Raw genomic sequence first — 15741 nt, 5'->3', positions numbered from 1 at the left:
ATTATTTTTCACTCTTGACCTTATCTAAACCGACACCGGTGTCTTTTCCTGTAAAAGTCTGTTTGCGCACAAAACAAATCGGTTTCGACTTTGACATTTATTATAAAAAGTCCGTAATACATCATGAAACTTAAGGCAAGTTAAAAAAATAAAGGCCGCAGCTGGCTTCACGTGGGTTCAGTGCCACAGGAATTCAGAGTCCTTGAAGCTTGCTGAAAATACCAAAGAAAAACAGTATTTAGAAGGGTTCTTTTAAAAATACTTCACAAAGCTATTCTATTTATCTAAGAAAGACTTAGTCGTGTTTTCAACTATTTAAAGACCTGAAGTCTCTCGTGGTGTGATATTTTTTACAGTCAAGTAGAAGTTAAATGGGCTGACCCGTTATTAATTCCCTGGGAAGGCGTCTCCAACAAGGAGAGGATTCAAGTTATGCTTTTTTTCCACCATCATTTAAACAGGTAGATTTTCATCCATTTGAAGCCCTTTGATACATTTTAATACTTTTCTTGGTGTTGCAGCTGGCTTTTTTTTTTCTACTCAGTGCAATGAACCAGTGCGGATTTAAAAACGTCAAATCAAAGCCTTGAAAGTGGCTTCTGGGCTTGACGATTATCACGAAATGAAGCAAAAATTGTTCCTAAATTTAATGAATTTTTGTAACAACCACCATCCCCAGAAAGAAATCTGCTTCCCAATTAGGTCTGTATCATTGAAAATCAGTAAAATCTCTCCTTTTACTTTTGGATTCTGCTTCCCCATCATGGATATTTGTAATTTCTGCATTTATTGCTTTAGTTCTGGGCATTTGAATTCGTCACGCTGCCTCAGTGTGAAGCGTAAAGTTAAGCTGCTGGAACATTCGAATATTACCGATTTTCTGTGATTTCTCCTCCTGATAATCAGAAGCTCAGCACACCAGAAAAAAAAAGAAAAATCCATTTACCTGTCTTCAACTGTCTTGTTGGAGGGGTAGAACACCTTGAAGGAAAATCCACTTCTGGGAAACGAACCCTGTGGAAGGAAAAGGGGGAAGAAAACACATTTGTGGGAGGAAAATGCAGCGGAAAAGGGGGGGGAAAACATTTGTGGGAGGAAAAGGGAGGAAAACCACATTTGTGGGAGGAAAATGCAGTGGAAAAGAAGGAAAAAAACATATTTGTGGGAGGAAAATGTAGTGGAAAAAGGGGGAAAAAACACATTTGAGGAAAATGCAGTGGAAAAGGGGGAAAAAATCGCGTTTGTGTGAGGAAAAGGAGAAAAAAACCACATTTGTGTGAGGAAAATGCAGTGGAAAAGGAAGGAAAATCACATTTGTGTGAGGAAAGTGCAGCGGAAAAGGGAAAAACCACGTTTGTGTGAGGGAAATGCAGTGCAGGGGGTGAGGAGGCTGGGATTTGGGTCTCACAGGGTTGAAGCAGAGGCACTCAGTGTTGGTGACGGTGAAGGGGTCGTGTTTGTCGGCGGTGACCAGCACGTCTGGCACGGGATAAACCCTCAGGGAATAGTCGTAGGCCCAGAACACGGGGCTGACGTACAGAGGCAGCGGGCACAGGTGGCCCTGGGACAAAATGGTCTTGACAAACTGCAAAAAATAATAATAATAATAAAAAAAAAACTACCCCTCAAACACTTGGTTTTGAAGCATTTATCTCCTGGAATAAAATGGGTTTTACAAACTGCAAAAAAAAAAAAAAAACCCACCACACGAACGCTCGGTTTGAAACATTTGAAGCATTTATCCTCTGTGTAAAATGGCCTTTAAAAAATGCAAAAAAACCCCACAATTTTGAAGTATTTATAACCTGGGATAAAATGCTCTTTACAAACTCAAAACGAAAAAAACCCACCCCAAATCCAAACACTTGGTTTGAAACTTTCGAAGTGTTTATCCCCTGGAATAAAATGGTTTTTACAAACTGCAAAAAAACCCTCACCCCATAAACACTTGGTTTGAAACATTTGAAGCATTTATCCCCCGTGACAAAATGGTCTTTACAAATTGCAAAAAAAATTAAACATCCCACAAACACTTGGTTTTGAAACATTTGAAGACTTTATCCCCTGGAATAAAATGGTCTTTACAAACTGCAAAAAAAACCCCAAAACCCCACAGTTTTGAAACTTTTATCCCCTGGGATAAAATGCTCTTTACAAATTGCAAAAAAATTAAAAACCACCTCACAAACATTTGGTTTTGAAACATTTGAAGCGTTTATCCCCTGGGATAAAATGGTCTTTACAAACTGAAAAAAAAACCAAAAACACAAAAAAACCCCCAAATTCAAACACTTGGGTTTGAAATTTTCAAAACGTTTATCCCCTGGAATAAAATGGTCTTTACAAACTGCAAAAAAAAAACAAAAACGCAAAAAAAACCCCCAAATTCAAACACTTGGTTTGAATTTTATCAAATTTTATCCCCCGTGATAAAATGGTCTTTACAAATAGCAAAAAAAAGAAAAAGAAAATCCCCACAAACACTTGGTTTGAACCATTTGAAGCATTTATCTCCTGGAATAAAATGGTTTTTACAAACTGCAAAAAAACCCCCCAAACCCCACAATTTTGAAACATTTACCCCCTGGGATGAAATGGTCTTTACAAACTGCAAAAAGAAACAAACCCCAACAAACACTCGGTGCCACAACTCTCTTTTCTTTTGGTTTTTGTTTTCCTTACTGCTTCCCAGTTAACCACAAGACCTGCACTTGAAAAGCCTTTTCCCCGAACTGAAGAAATCATTTGATTCCCAGATGATTTCCCTTTCTTAGTGACAAAACTTCCCTCAATTTTCCCCTCCCTTTTTTTCTTTTTACACTGATGGCTGAATTAAAATAGGCAAAAAAAGGCAGAGGAAAAGTGGAACGTGCCAAAAACAACCTGCAGAAAAGTGCTGCAGTTTTGCATTTCCTTCATGATTCCATCCTGGAAAGCCCTGGATGAGGACAGGGGAAGTGTCAGGAATTAAAATGTGCCCACCAAAACCAAAGTACCTCAGTGTCCACGGGGGGTGTTCACAGAGACACTGAGCTAAAACAACTTTCTGAGTCAAGCAAACAAACAAACAAAAAAAACCCTGTAAAATAAATAAAACCAGACTCCATCCATCACTGCAGTGAGCCAGGACTACCTGGATTGTTCTCATCCAATTATATCAGTAAATCCCATCAGCTCCTGCTGTGCACTCATTAAGGAACCACCACCCAGAGCCCTGTGCTGATGTGTGAGAAGAGAAATTTCAATTCCAAGTGAGGAGGCAAAACAAGCAGATGAATTTTAGAGAAAGTGACCCGCTGCTTTGCTGCAAATGGCACTGGGTAACCCCCCCAAAAAAAAATCTTTAAAAAATGGAAATCTGCATTAAAATTTGCCTTTAGGAATCAGTGTTTCTTGGCAGCACATGGATGGTTGGTGCACACACAGTTGGCTGCTCTGACTATCATGCTTTGAGTTATTTTGCTGTCAAAATAAAGAAAAAGTAAGAAAACTAAATGTATAAATCCCCCTGAAAACCCCTCTGGGTTCTTCACACAACGTGTCACAAGAACGAGGATCAGAGTGCCCAGAATCCAGCCCTGCTGATCAATAAAATCAAAAATCATGGCACAAAGTGGTGGAATCAACTCGCTCACGTGGTTGGGAATGTCCATGTTGCTGCTTGGGAAGCGGACACAGTTCCTGCACATTTTGTTCACCAAATCCTCCCGAAAAATGATGATTTCTTGGGTGCAGTATTGAATCCTGAGTGGAGAACAGCAGTGGAATTAATTCAGCTTAACCTAAAAATGAGGAAGATGCATTACAAAGTTCCAATACAGACAATTGAATGAAAAGAATTCTTTCCCTTCTGCTTCAGAAAAAAAACATGATGCTTCTGAGCAGGATTTTTATATTCAATATTTATTTTTTTAGCATTACTTCCTTTCTTCACTGATTTTTTGTGTATTCATGTATTTAAAACTAGTTACAATTGATGCAAGTGAAGAATTCTATTCATTTGAAAAAAATTAAGGCAAATTTCCCCCAAAATCTGTAGTTCTGAACATTTTTTTAGTTAAAAATATATATAATTTTAAAAACAGCAGTTACATGGTTACCTGCAGGGATTTGTGGTGAAAACTGAAAATGGCACCAGCTGTCTGAATTCCTGAGTGATATTTTCAGCCAGGGGGGGTCTAAAATAAATAGCAGAGGTGTCAACAAAGATTCTTAACCATCTTTAACTCCAATTTCACTCCAAATTCCAAGATTTTGAGGAAGTGAAGCAAACTGACCTTGGTAAAATAGAACCAGGCCCAGGATCTTCAGGACCAGGGACAAACACAAATCGACTACTGCAAACAAAAATAAATAAAAAAAAAAAAGTTCAACAAATCTCTTTTATATGAACCGATCCAAAAAACTAGGTCTGATGTTCTGAATTTAGAGAGCAGGAGCCAGGAAAAGTATTCCAGGGAGAGACCTTGGCTCCCTCATTAGCAGTTTCCATGGCCCAAGCTATTTTAGATAAAATCAAACTTATCCTGCTCCCAAACAAACCTGCAGGCCTGTTAGAAAACCAGCTTTTTATCTGATCACAGCTGCCTCACAAGACAGAGGAAACGGGGTAACTCGCAGCTTCTTCAAGGAATGAAAAGCTTCACAAAAGAAAGAGATTTTCCCCCTTGCTCTGTACCTTTTATGGATGCTGGGATGTTCACATATAATATCTGCCAGAGCCTTCAAAGAACCTGGGAAAAACAGGACACAACACCAGGTTAGGAATAAACACACCTTGGGTGAATCAATCCCCCCCTCTGCTGCAGTGCACTGAAATTAAAAAAAAAAAAAAAAAGGGTTTCTTTTCTGCTCTCTTCATTTGTTTGCCATCCTTATTTTAATTCAACGCACATGTCTGGCTGTTTTGTAAAGCCTTGCCTACCTTTCAGGGACTGGATTTGATTTTTGCCATATGGTGCAGATGAAAAATTTCCACAGAAGAAAAAGCAGGTGGGAGGTGCAGAGGAATAACCTGGGAAAAGAGAGGATCCGTGAGTGCATCCATTCACTCCAGCATCTTCCAGCACTCAGCCCCTTCCAGGAAAAGCAGCAAACTGAAAGTGCACTTCAAGCTCCGCCGCTATTAATACACCTGACTGATTTTCTTGATCCAGGCTGCTTTTAGCTCCAAAAGGTGGTGGCAATGTACAAATGTCACTTTGAGGGGAGCCCTCTGGCATTTATTCCAGCAGTGTTTGTGTGTATCCAACTGCTGACCCGGGCAGAGAATTATACAAAGTGCATTTATAATAAATAATGCCGCTTTAAAATGTATTATTGCCTTCAAGAGGAAAACAGCAAGCAAGCAGCACTGGATTGCTATTAACCTCCATGATCATTCCAATTTAAGGGCTCTCCCAACATCCAATTCCCCCTTTGGCATTAGAAAGCAACAGGGACTGGAATTGCCTGAGCAGTTTGAGGATCTGATGAGTGCTCGCCCATCACCCACTTCAGAGCAAAGGGGGGGGGGGGGAAAGAAACCTGATTCCCATCCCTGAAATAAAAATAGAAACAGCTACTCAGGCATTCCTCTCACATCCCAGTTACTCTCCATTTTCCTGACACACAGAATCACACTTGGATTTACTTCACTGCTTTTCAAAGGGGCTGGTAAATAGAACAGAACTGCTTATCCCAGAGAAATGGCTCATCAATATTTTTCCTTGCTCTCCCCTTCAGCTGCTCATTTAGTTTATAATTAAGAAGGTTATCACTTGCCTGTTCAAATCTCAAAATAGCAAATGCAAGGTCTGCATCTCTGCCAGGTGAGCTCAGCACAGGAATCTCATTGACCAAAGTCCCTTTGTGCCCTCAGCACCTGCAGTCCTGGGACAGGCCCAGTTTGTCCCCAGGATTTGCCAGCTCTGATCCAGATACTGAACTGGATCTGTAACTTCTGCAAGCCTCTGCTGATTTGTGTCCAGTTCCCTTCTGGTGAGGAGCAGTTTCCCACCCTGAATCCTGGGTTGTTTTTAAACCAGTCCCTCTCTCACACTTCCATTCTGCCCGAGGCAGGAGGCACAAGCTGTTCCAAAACTGCTGTAGTACAAAGGAGCAATTCATAAATGTTTGTTTTTCCCAGTGTTGTCCACGTTACTGATCCCAGAATCCTGGAAAGGTTTGGGATGGAAGGGACCTTAAATCCCATCCCATTCCAACTCCCTGCCATGGGCAGGGACACCTTCCACTATCCCAGCCTGCTCCAAACCCCATCCAGCCTGGCCTTGGACACTTCCAGGGATCCAGGGGCAGCCACAGCTGCTCTGGGAATTCTATTCCAGTCCCTTCCCACCCTCCCAGCCAAGAATTCCTTCCCAATATCCCACCCATCCCTGCCCTCTGGCAATGGGGAGCAACATTCACCTCTCTGAACTAAGGAGTTGTCTTTAAGCTAAGCCCAGGAAGAACTCCGAGGAGCAAGGGAAACATTCTTATCCCAGCCCAGGAAATGGCAGCTGCTCAAAACACTGTTTGCACTGAGAATTTATGAAAACAAGGTTCAGAGCAAGGTTCAGAGTGAAGGCAATTCTCACCCACCTGCAAACATCACGCGGAGCTTCTCCAGCACCTCAGCCTGGTCCAGCCACACGTCAGACACAAACACAAACATGGCATCCTCATTCTCCTCCTCCAGCTGCTTCAGCTTTGCAGAAGCCTTCACCGAGGATGAGGAGGGCCCTCCAAAGAAGTTGATATTCCCATAGAAGGCTCTGCATCATGAAAATGCTCCAGTTAGAATGTGGATTTGGGTTGGAAGGGCCCTTAAAGCTCACCCCATCCCAGGGACACCTTCCACTATCCCAGGGATCCATTCTCTCAGCAACAAGGAATTTATCATTCCCATGTACCAGTTACCTGGCCTTGCAATTGAGGAGGGCAATACATGCCAATTTCCATTAATGTGCAGAACCCAAAGGCCTTTGGAAGGGTTTTTCTGCCAACGTTACAGGTTTTAGTGCCTGCAAGTCCCAGAACTGCTCCCTTCAAACGATATTTATTTTAAAGCACTTGGAGAGGAGGAAAAATAACACACTTGAATGGCAGAGAAATTACAAAATAACAACGATCCTCCTTAGAAACCCATAGGAAAACATGGCGTGAGGCTGCCAGAAGTCACTTTTTGTACCTCGTGGTGGCAGAAGGCTCGGTGGGCGGAAATCCAAACGCGTTCACATGGAAAACTTCATCTTCATACCAACCTAGGAGGGTTTGGAACAGCAAAATAACCCTTCAAGTTTTCCTAAGAGCATCATGTCCCAGACATTAGTCAGAGAGCTGGCAGCTGTGCTGCACTGCCAGTCCCAGCCTCCATCAATCCCTCTCTTGTGGCAGCTCCACAGAACCAGGGCACGGAATGATCCACGTGGAAAAAGGGCTGAGCAAGAAATCAACGTTTTCTTTTTAAACCCCAGCCACTCCTGTGAATGGATTTGCTGCACAGCCACATGAACAACCCCCCCAAGCCAAGGAGGAGGGATGCGGGGCAACAGGAATCATATTTTGCTGGCCCCATCCAACTGCTGCTTGACTCGAAGCCCACTGTTGAGAACAGAAGGAACTGGGCCATGATGTTTGTTTATCCCCACTCTCATTTCTGCTCCCAACTTCTACTTACAAACATAAAACACACCAGAAAACAGACTGAGATCATGAATCTTGCACGGAGGAACATTCTACATACAGAAATAGCCTTTTTCTTTTTTTTTTTTTTTGCTAAAACAAGGCTCCGAAACTGCAAGCTCTTACATCACCCTAATGAGAAGCCTCATTAAAGCTTTGCCAGCACAAAGCTGCGTTTTCAGATCGTTAAATCACTCCTTTGGTTATTCTAGGCTGCCTTCCTAATCCAGTCATAACTTCTCCCAAGCATGCTGGGGCCAATCCTCAAAGCTGCTCCAGACCTTCACATGACCCAACACCCTCAAATTCCTCCTCTCTGCCTCCGGAGGTCACAGCAAAAGCTGAAGGCCAAAAACCCCAGGCACAAACTCACTGCTGGTCACCCAAATGAGACTCCTCTGCTCAGCCACATCTGTAACAAATCAGCAGAGTCATTTATTACAAGCTAAAAAAGAAACCCAGTCTGCTTTACCTTCCGCCAGAACAAAGCAGGATTCAGTGTATAACCCACTGTGGAACTGGTGCAGGAAGGTTAAGGAATGTGTTTTTTCTTAGATTTCAAGTAGGTTTTGTTTTTCTTTACCAAAATTTGCTTTCCAGCTGGTGTAATAGGTTTGGACAGCACTGAAAGTTCACAGGCTGCCTGGAGAGCCTGGAAATTCCCCGATACCTGAGCAGGTAAGAGAACCCAGGAACTGGAACAGGCTCTGCTTCCATGGGGAGGAGAAGTGACCACGTCCAAGAGAAAGGCAGGAGCTGCAGCAGCCAAGGAATCGGAAATGAAGGAGAAAGACAGAGCTGCAACCCTCAGTGTACAATTTTAAATTGATTTGCTGTTCAATTTAAAACCCTGCAGGTCTACAGGAGATTCCTCCAGCTCTTCCATCACAGCAAAAGGATATGGCTTTACTAAGGTCCAGCTGGACCACTCCCGTGGGGTCTTCTAGGAAATACTTCCCCTAAAAAACAGGATCCATTAATAAAGCCAAATACACCAAACACACCAATGCTTCCATCAGAAGCATCTATCAGCCAGCATTTTGAAATAATTTGGTTGGGTTTCATGTTTTAAGCTGGCAAGAACTGAAAATAATGTAGTTTATAGTAAATGTATCTCAGCAGCTTCCCTGGGAGCTGCTGCAGTTGGGATTGCTGGTGCTTCCCTCCCTAAAATCACAGTCCAGGGCTTTGGCAAGTCCAAACTCAGCCGCTAGAAGCTCCAGCCTGTCAAGAAGGGACGTGCCAAAAAATCCTCACTGCTTCTGGTTGCTGACATTAAAAATTTCACAGGGTGAAGACAAAGAAAGGCATTTTCCACACACACTGGCACTGACTGCTTGTGGGAAATTCTCTTAGAATGGGAAAAGTGTGAGATATTTTAAGTTTTCTCTTTTTTTTTCATGTATTATAGCAGTGGATGAGCAGTGATTCAGAGACTCCACAATAAAAAGGAACTCACCTCCTTGAGCTGAGTGATCATCCCAAGCACAATCACTTCTCCCACTTTAGCTGTATTGCCCAAGAGAGTTTCTACTGTCTTTAGCTGGGAGCAAAGGCAAAGAATCCAATCAGAATTAAACTCTCCAGGTGCCTTTTCCCAAGCAAGACAAAGCCCCACACAGGACCTGGTTTTACACAAACACACAAATGAGCCAGAGGATATGGGCTCATTACAAAAATAATTCACATTTCTGAATGTGGCTGAGGAGAAGATTCCCAATAATGGCTGCTAGCATAAAGAACTGCTGTGATTATTTGGATTAAAAGCGGAAAGAACTCGATTTTTTACCTGGAATTTGCTCTTGCTATCATCGGGATGAGCAACAACTGGTGAAGGAGTGAACAGCTCATGTCTGTGAGTCCTCTGCAGAAAACCAAAATTGAAGTGATTCAGCTTAAAAACAAATGAGCACTGTCAAAAAAAAAAAACCCAGTTTGCTACAAGCACTCTGCAAAAACACTTCAGAAAGTTCTTACTCTATTTCACCCAGCAACTCTTAATAATTCAGCCCCTTTGACAAGAATGTGCTCCCAAGAAACAGATGATCGATAACGGCAGATAATAAAACCAAGCCTAAAAAACGCGCCGGGTAATAGAACCAAGCCTAAAAGAAGTGTCACGAAGTGCTAAAAGAAGTTATTTGTGACAAGCTGGGAGGCACAGAGGTGCAGCAGCAGGATGGGTTTTTTGGCAGGAGATGTGGGATGCGTCCCTGTGGACACTCCTGACCTGCTGGAGGATGGAGTAGCGCTCCCGGAACAGCTCTGCCTTGTCCCTGGCAGTCCCAAACAAACTCGGCCCAGGCAGGTCAGTCATGGACAGGCTGCAAGGAATTAACACAGTCACAGTTTAAAAAAAAAAGGGAATATTCCACACACCAAAATGATTTACTGATCTAAAAGGTCTGGGAAGCTGTAAAAGCTACACCAGGATTTAGGAACTCCGTGAGGGACGTTCCTGCTCAGGAATTCCTGTGTTTCTGCATCTCTACATCCACTTCACTCCACTCTGACCCACAGGCCTTGAGATTTATCCTCCCACCCAAAGAGGTCTCTGCAGAAATCCACTTTAAAAAAAGCAGTTATGCCTTTAAGCAGCTGTGGATAAAAGCATTATTCCTCCAGTTTCTCACCAGCTGCTCCTAATTTTTCTTTTTCACCATTTGGAGCTCTCCTTAGAAACCCCCCAGGAGCTTCAGGGAGCTGCAAGATACAGCCTAAGAAATAAATACAGGCAACAGGCATATCAAATTTATTACAGAAATAAATTTAAACAGCCCAATGTGACAAAAAAAGAACCCCAAACTATCTTTAGTGATGTATGTCCTTAGCCTCACTGTCTTTTTTATTCATTAGGCAACATAAACTTGCTTTATGGTCTTAAACATTTATTACCTTTCTCACTCAGGCTTCAGCTGAGCAGAGACAAGAGGGAAAGATTAAAATCAGATTTATCCTATAGAAATAGAGGCTTTGTTCTTAGAAAAGAAGTGCTTGGAACTGAAAATATGGGAGACTTACGGCAGAAACTTCTTTCTCTCGGAATTATAAATAAAACGTGGAATGTCAAAGGCTCCAATGATGTTGAAAACATTTTCTCTGAAACAAGAACAGTCACAGCATTAACTGAATGTGACCTTGCAACCAAAACCACTCTGTCATTCCAGGAGGTGGATGAAACGAGCTAACAAATCTGCTGGATGAAATGACATTTGTTTTGTTCACTATCCCCACCATTTCTCTACTTTATATTCTATTTTCTATTTCATTTTCTCGTGCATCTTCTAGTTAAATAATTAAAAAGATTTGTCCCTGTGATCTGTAGAGCTTTTCCTTCAGGATTCTGTACTCAGAATCTGTACATATGGATTTCTCTTCACTTCTGCAGCAAAAAAAAAACAAAACAACCCTACATTAAGTATAAAAAAGCACCACAAAGTCAAGTCCCACTCAAACCATCTGCATCACAAAGATTCCAAGGGCAAGGAGCAAAGCTAAACCCAAATTTTCTCCATCCTGAGAAGAGGCTGTGGGACGACAGGATCTAACTGACATGCCCAGCAAACCATCTCCTTTCATGCTCTGCATCACCAAAGGAAACACATCCATCAGGATCACAAAGAAACTCCAGTGATTTCTCAACAACTTTGTTATCACAGAAGGGAAATCATGCGGGGCTTCAAAAAACTAAACAAAAAAGCAGGAGCAGCTACCCCAGAGGAAAAGTTTCTCCAAAGTGCTTTCAGAGAAGAAAGGAACAAAAACCAACCTGAGATAACTTTCCTGCAGGGCAAAGCAAATAAAGCTTTGGAGGGAAATGTTGGTTAATATTCAACCTGTGGCACACACCACACACAAGCCCAGATGCTCAATTCCAGAAAGCCAGATTAAATTCAGAACCCCCTGGGGAAAAGGCAGCACCAGGAAGGCAAACCCACAGAGCAATGACAGCACCCGGAGCTCTGCAGAAACTGCAGGAAATGCAGAAAATGCATGGCTCTGGCATTCACTTCCCCAGGAGGAACAAGGAAATGACAGCAGCTCCCAGAACTCCCAGTCAAATTAAAAGTGTCACCCTACATGGCGTCATCCGGGCCCCGGCTGCATTCCTGCACAGCTGCTTCCACCACGGGCTGCTCAATCATGTTGGATGACACTGGAAAGAAAAATCCCTACAATGAAACCTGCAGCAAGGAGGGAAGTGGGTCTCCAAGAATTTCATGTAAAATGGCTGAGTCTCCTCACAGGAATACACACAAATAATAAACATTTTCTGTAATGACACACGGACGGATCAGTTAATATGGCCACCAAAAGGACACATTCCTGGGAAATAAATATCCCCCGCACACTGTGCCCACCCTGAATTCCCTAAACATGTAGAACAAGACACTTTTATTTCATGCAAAGCTGCCAAATATATCGCAAATGTGTGAGAGCTGAGCTATCACATTCTGGAGGTTGATTTGGTTCCAGAGCATTGCTGCCATAAGTATTCCAGCACGACTTCTGGAGATGGGCACATTGCTTTCATGGATTTAAACTGATAATTGAAATTAGTTTGAAGGCCTCCCCACCCTCACAGGTAAGAATTCTTTCAAAATATCCCAGTGGGAAGCCATTCCCTGTGTCCTGTCATTCCACGTGTAAACAGTCTCTCTCCATTTTAACATTTTAACATTTTAAAATCACAGTTTGAGGTACAACCATGTCCACGCAAACCTTCGGTAACTGTCACTGAAAAGATGTTGCCACTCTCGGAAAAGCCAGGATATTCTGCACTGCCAACTCTTTAAATGGCACAAATGTCTTCCGCTGACATTGTAAGCTTCAGTGCTCAACCAAAACAAAAGGCCAAAAACCACATTTATCTCAATCAACAATGACACCTCAGTGCCTCTGCTGCCAGGAACTCTCTCTGCCTTGAGAACACCAGAAATGCCAGGAAAACTGGCCCAAGGGAAAGAAATTGTTTACTCACAAGATTGCTTTTCAACGGCATCGATGACATTTTCGATTACATCGTCAAGTTCTCCCTCACTGGTGGACTGGAAAGCCTCAGTGAGGTACTTCAGGGCATCCCTGATCCCACAGGAGAAAGGACAAAAAGCAATTCATGTCCAACAGTTCAACGTGTGTGAATAATTAAATTAAACTTGTGCCCGTTGTCTCTTGCCACTGTGCGTCCTTGAGAAGACTTCTCACTTTTTGGAAGACTGGGATTAGCTCCTCACCAATCTTCCCTTCCTGAGGCTAAAAAAATCCCCAAATCCTTCACATCCTCTCCATGTCAGGTTCTCTGACCCTCTGATCACAGAATCCCAGAATGGTTTGGGTTTGAAGGGACATTAAATCCCATCCCATTCCAACTCCCTGCCATGACAGGGACACCTCCCACTGTCCCAGGCTGCTCCAAACCCCATCCAGCCTGGCCTTGGACACTTCCAGGGATGCAGGGACAGCCACAGCTTCTCTGGAATTCCATCCCAGCCAGGAATTCCTTCCCAATATCCCACCCAAATCTCCCCTTTTCCAGCCTAAAGCCATTCCCTGTGTCCTGTCCCTCCATCCCTTGTCCCCAGTCCCTCTCCAGCTCTCCTGGAGCCCCTTCAGGCCCTGCCAGGGGCTCTGAGCTCTCCCTGGAGCCTCCTCCTCTCCAGGGGAACATTCCCAGCCCTTGGAGCAGCTCCAGGGCCTCTCTGGACTTCTCCACATCCCTCTCATTTTTGGACTCCAGATCTGAAGCTGGGATGTCACCAGAGCAGAGCTTCCAGCTCCTCCTGCCTCCCTCACACACCACAGCCCGCAGCCCAAAACAGCCCCCAAGAGCCCCCACAGGATCTGCTCCAGTTTATCAATATCTTTGAAAGTGGAGTTATTTTAATTCTCAATAACGCGAGGTTTAGAAATCCGGTTCTTCCCTCAACCTTAGACTAGAGTCTCACATTAAAAAACCCCTAATTTTCTTATTAATGTCATCTGCTGGCATCAGCCTGACCCTCAGGATGTCTCAGCTCAAGGAACTGTGGAGTCGGGAGTTGAGCACTTGCGCTCCTCTCTAATGAAAGTAGCGGGGCACTGCCCAAAATAATCACATCCCATCCACGACAGAGAGAATTTAATTAACACACGAGAAAGAGAGGGAAAATAAGAGGGATGAATTTATAAGAGTTTGTAAGAGACCCAGCCTCTTATAAACCACAACACCTTCCACTGCAAGCGGGAATCCCTTGTCATTGACCTTGGCCTCCCTAAATAATACATCCTGTTATATTTGGAAATACACCGTTCCCGTCTTTAGAAATGCCGTTCCTTCCTCCAGCTGAGCACGTGTTGCTCGGAAAAGAGATGGCAGAGTTGTCAGGGTCAGCGGCAGACAAAAAAAACCCCTCAATTCAACACCCGGCACCAGCACCAGGGAGGGCTCGGGGGGAGACCACGGGCAGCTTTCGGCGGCACCCAGCCATGAGAGGGACGGACGGAGAAGAGAAGGAAGGGCCCGGGGCAGCAGGGCAGGCAGAAGATGACTCCGGAGGAGGCTCGAAGCTGAGGGAAGGAGGAAGAGGCGGGAAAAGCAGCAGCAGCAGCACATCCCGGGGAGGCGCGGCGCGGGATGCGGAGCGGCCCCGACCCCATCGCGGGGCCGATGCCCGCGGGCGGAGCGGCTCGGGAGCGGCTCCGGGGCAGGAAGGGGCGCGGCGCTACTCACGGGCGCAGGACGAGCCCCCGCAGCCGGAACGCGGAGCTCAGGCGGCGCCGCAGCCGCTCGGGCTCCATGGCGGCCATGGCGCCGAGGGCGGCCGGGCCGCCCCCTCAGCCGGGCCGGCCCCGCCGCGGGAGGAGCCGGGCGCGGCCCCGCTCCCTGGGGAGCCGTGCCCTGCGCTGGGGCACCGCCGGGCCACTCGGCACAGGGGACACGGAGGGGCCGGAGCGCGGCCAGGGAAGGGAATGGAGATGAGGAAGGGGCTGGAGGATTCCCGAGCGAGCTGGGCAAGGGGCTGAGCCTGGAGGAAAGGAGGCTCGGGGGGGACCTGGTGGCTCTGCACAGGAGGACAGCCAGGGCAGGCTCTGCTCCCAGGGGACAGGAGGAGAGGGAACGGCCTCAGGCTGGGCATCAGCAGGAATTCCTCCATGGAAAGGGCTGTCCATCCCTGAGACGGGCTTCCAGGGCAGTGCTGGAGTCCCCGTCCTTGGGAAGATTTAAACACCGTGTGGATGTGGCGCATGGGGACATGGGGCAGTGGTGGCCTTGGCAGACTCCACGTTCATAGAGGGCTTTTCCGACCTAAACAATTCCCTGATTCCATAAAAAGACCCTTGCTGTGACTGACACAAGTTACCCAATACAATTATCCACGGATATCCATGGTATCCATCAAATGCATCTGGCTGTGAATTGGTCCTGCGAGCACAGGATGCTCTCCAGGGCTGCTTGTACATAATCACAGAATCCCAGGGTGGTTTGGATGCGAAGAAACCTTAAAACTCATCTCATCCCACCCTCTGCCATGGATGGAGATACTTTCCACTATCCCAGCTTGCTCCAAGCCTCATCCAACCTGGCCTTGGACACTGCCAGGAATCCAGGGAAAGTTCCAGGACTGTGGCGTAGCTGCCTTCCCTCCACATGAAAACCACCTGATACTTCATTCAAACACTCGTCGCCATCTCTCAAAGTACAGCCTGATTCTCCACAGAAGGCTCACAAAGCAACTCTAGAAAGAGAGTTTGATCGGAAAACTGCAGGGATTTAAAAGACAGACAGAAAATGTCAGCTATTTTCTGTAGCCCGTTCTCAATTGCATAATTTACAATCGCTCCTCATCGGGGGAGTGAGCTCATGGGTGAAGCTGCTGCTGCTCTCTTCAGACAAAAAGCTGCCATCTGACAGGTCTCAGCTATTTTGGCAGGAAATATGATTCATTTTTCGTTGCAGGCATGCAGCTAGGTGCAAATTATAAGCCCAATTCTTACATAAGTACCATCATTTGCTAAAATTACTGCTTATTCTCCTTCTGAGAAAACCTGATCTTGCCATTCAGCTCCTGTCTCGCCACATGAAGGAAGGTGCACCTG

General features: G+C 45.0%; 1 protein-coding gene across 2 annotated transcripts; it reads right to left on the bottom strand.

Moving 5' to 3' along the window:
- Positions 1-78: 78 nt before the first annotated feature.
- Positions 79-14480, bottom strand: POLE2 (DNA polymerase epsilon 2, accessory subunit). Of its 2 annotated transcripts, none has more exons than XM_066189184.1 (19): positions 14375-14480; positions 12647-12747; positions 11746-11821; positions 10687-10764; positions 9896-9989; positions 9455-9577; positions 9125-9208; positions 8569-8624; positions 8138-8187; positions 7172-7244; positions 6583-6755; positions 4925-5014; positions 4679-4733; positions 4278-4337; positions 4101-4178; positions 3636-3744; positions 1409-1585; positions 947-1014; positions 79-212 (listed from the first exon to the last, which is right to left on the bottom strand). In XM_066189184.1, the coding sequence occupies exons 1-19, from the start codon at positions 14449-14451 to the stop codon at positions 194-196; spliced, it is 1641 nt and encodes a 546-aa protein (XP_066045281.1). In that variant the 5' UTR covers positions 14452-14480; the 3' UTR covers positions 79-193. The 2 variants fall into 2 exon arrangements, with proteins under 2 accessions (XP_066045281.1, XP_066045282.1); XM_066189185.1 differs by having other exon boundaries at positions 9455-9529.
- Positions 14481-15741: the final 1261 nt, after the last annotated feature.

Source organism: Chamaea fasciata, unplaced genomic scaffold, assembly GCF_029207755.1.
Source record: "Chamaea fasciata isolate MVZ Bird 193981 ecotype frontalis unplaced genomic scaffold, bChaFas1.0.hap1 SCAF_7, whole genome shotgun sequence".
NCBI classification, from domain to species: domain Eukaryota; kingdom Metazoa; phylum Chordata; class Aves; order Passeriformes; family Sylviidae; genus Chamaea; species Chamaea fasciata.
Note: the sequence above shows the minus strand (reverse complement) of the source record. Positions and strands in the feature narration are given on the sequence as shown.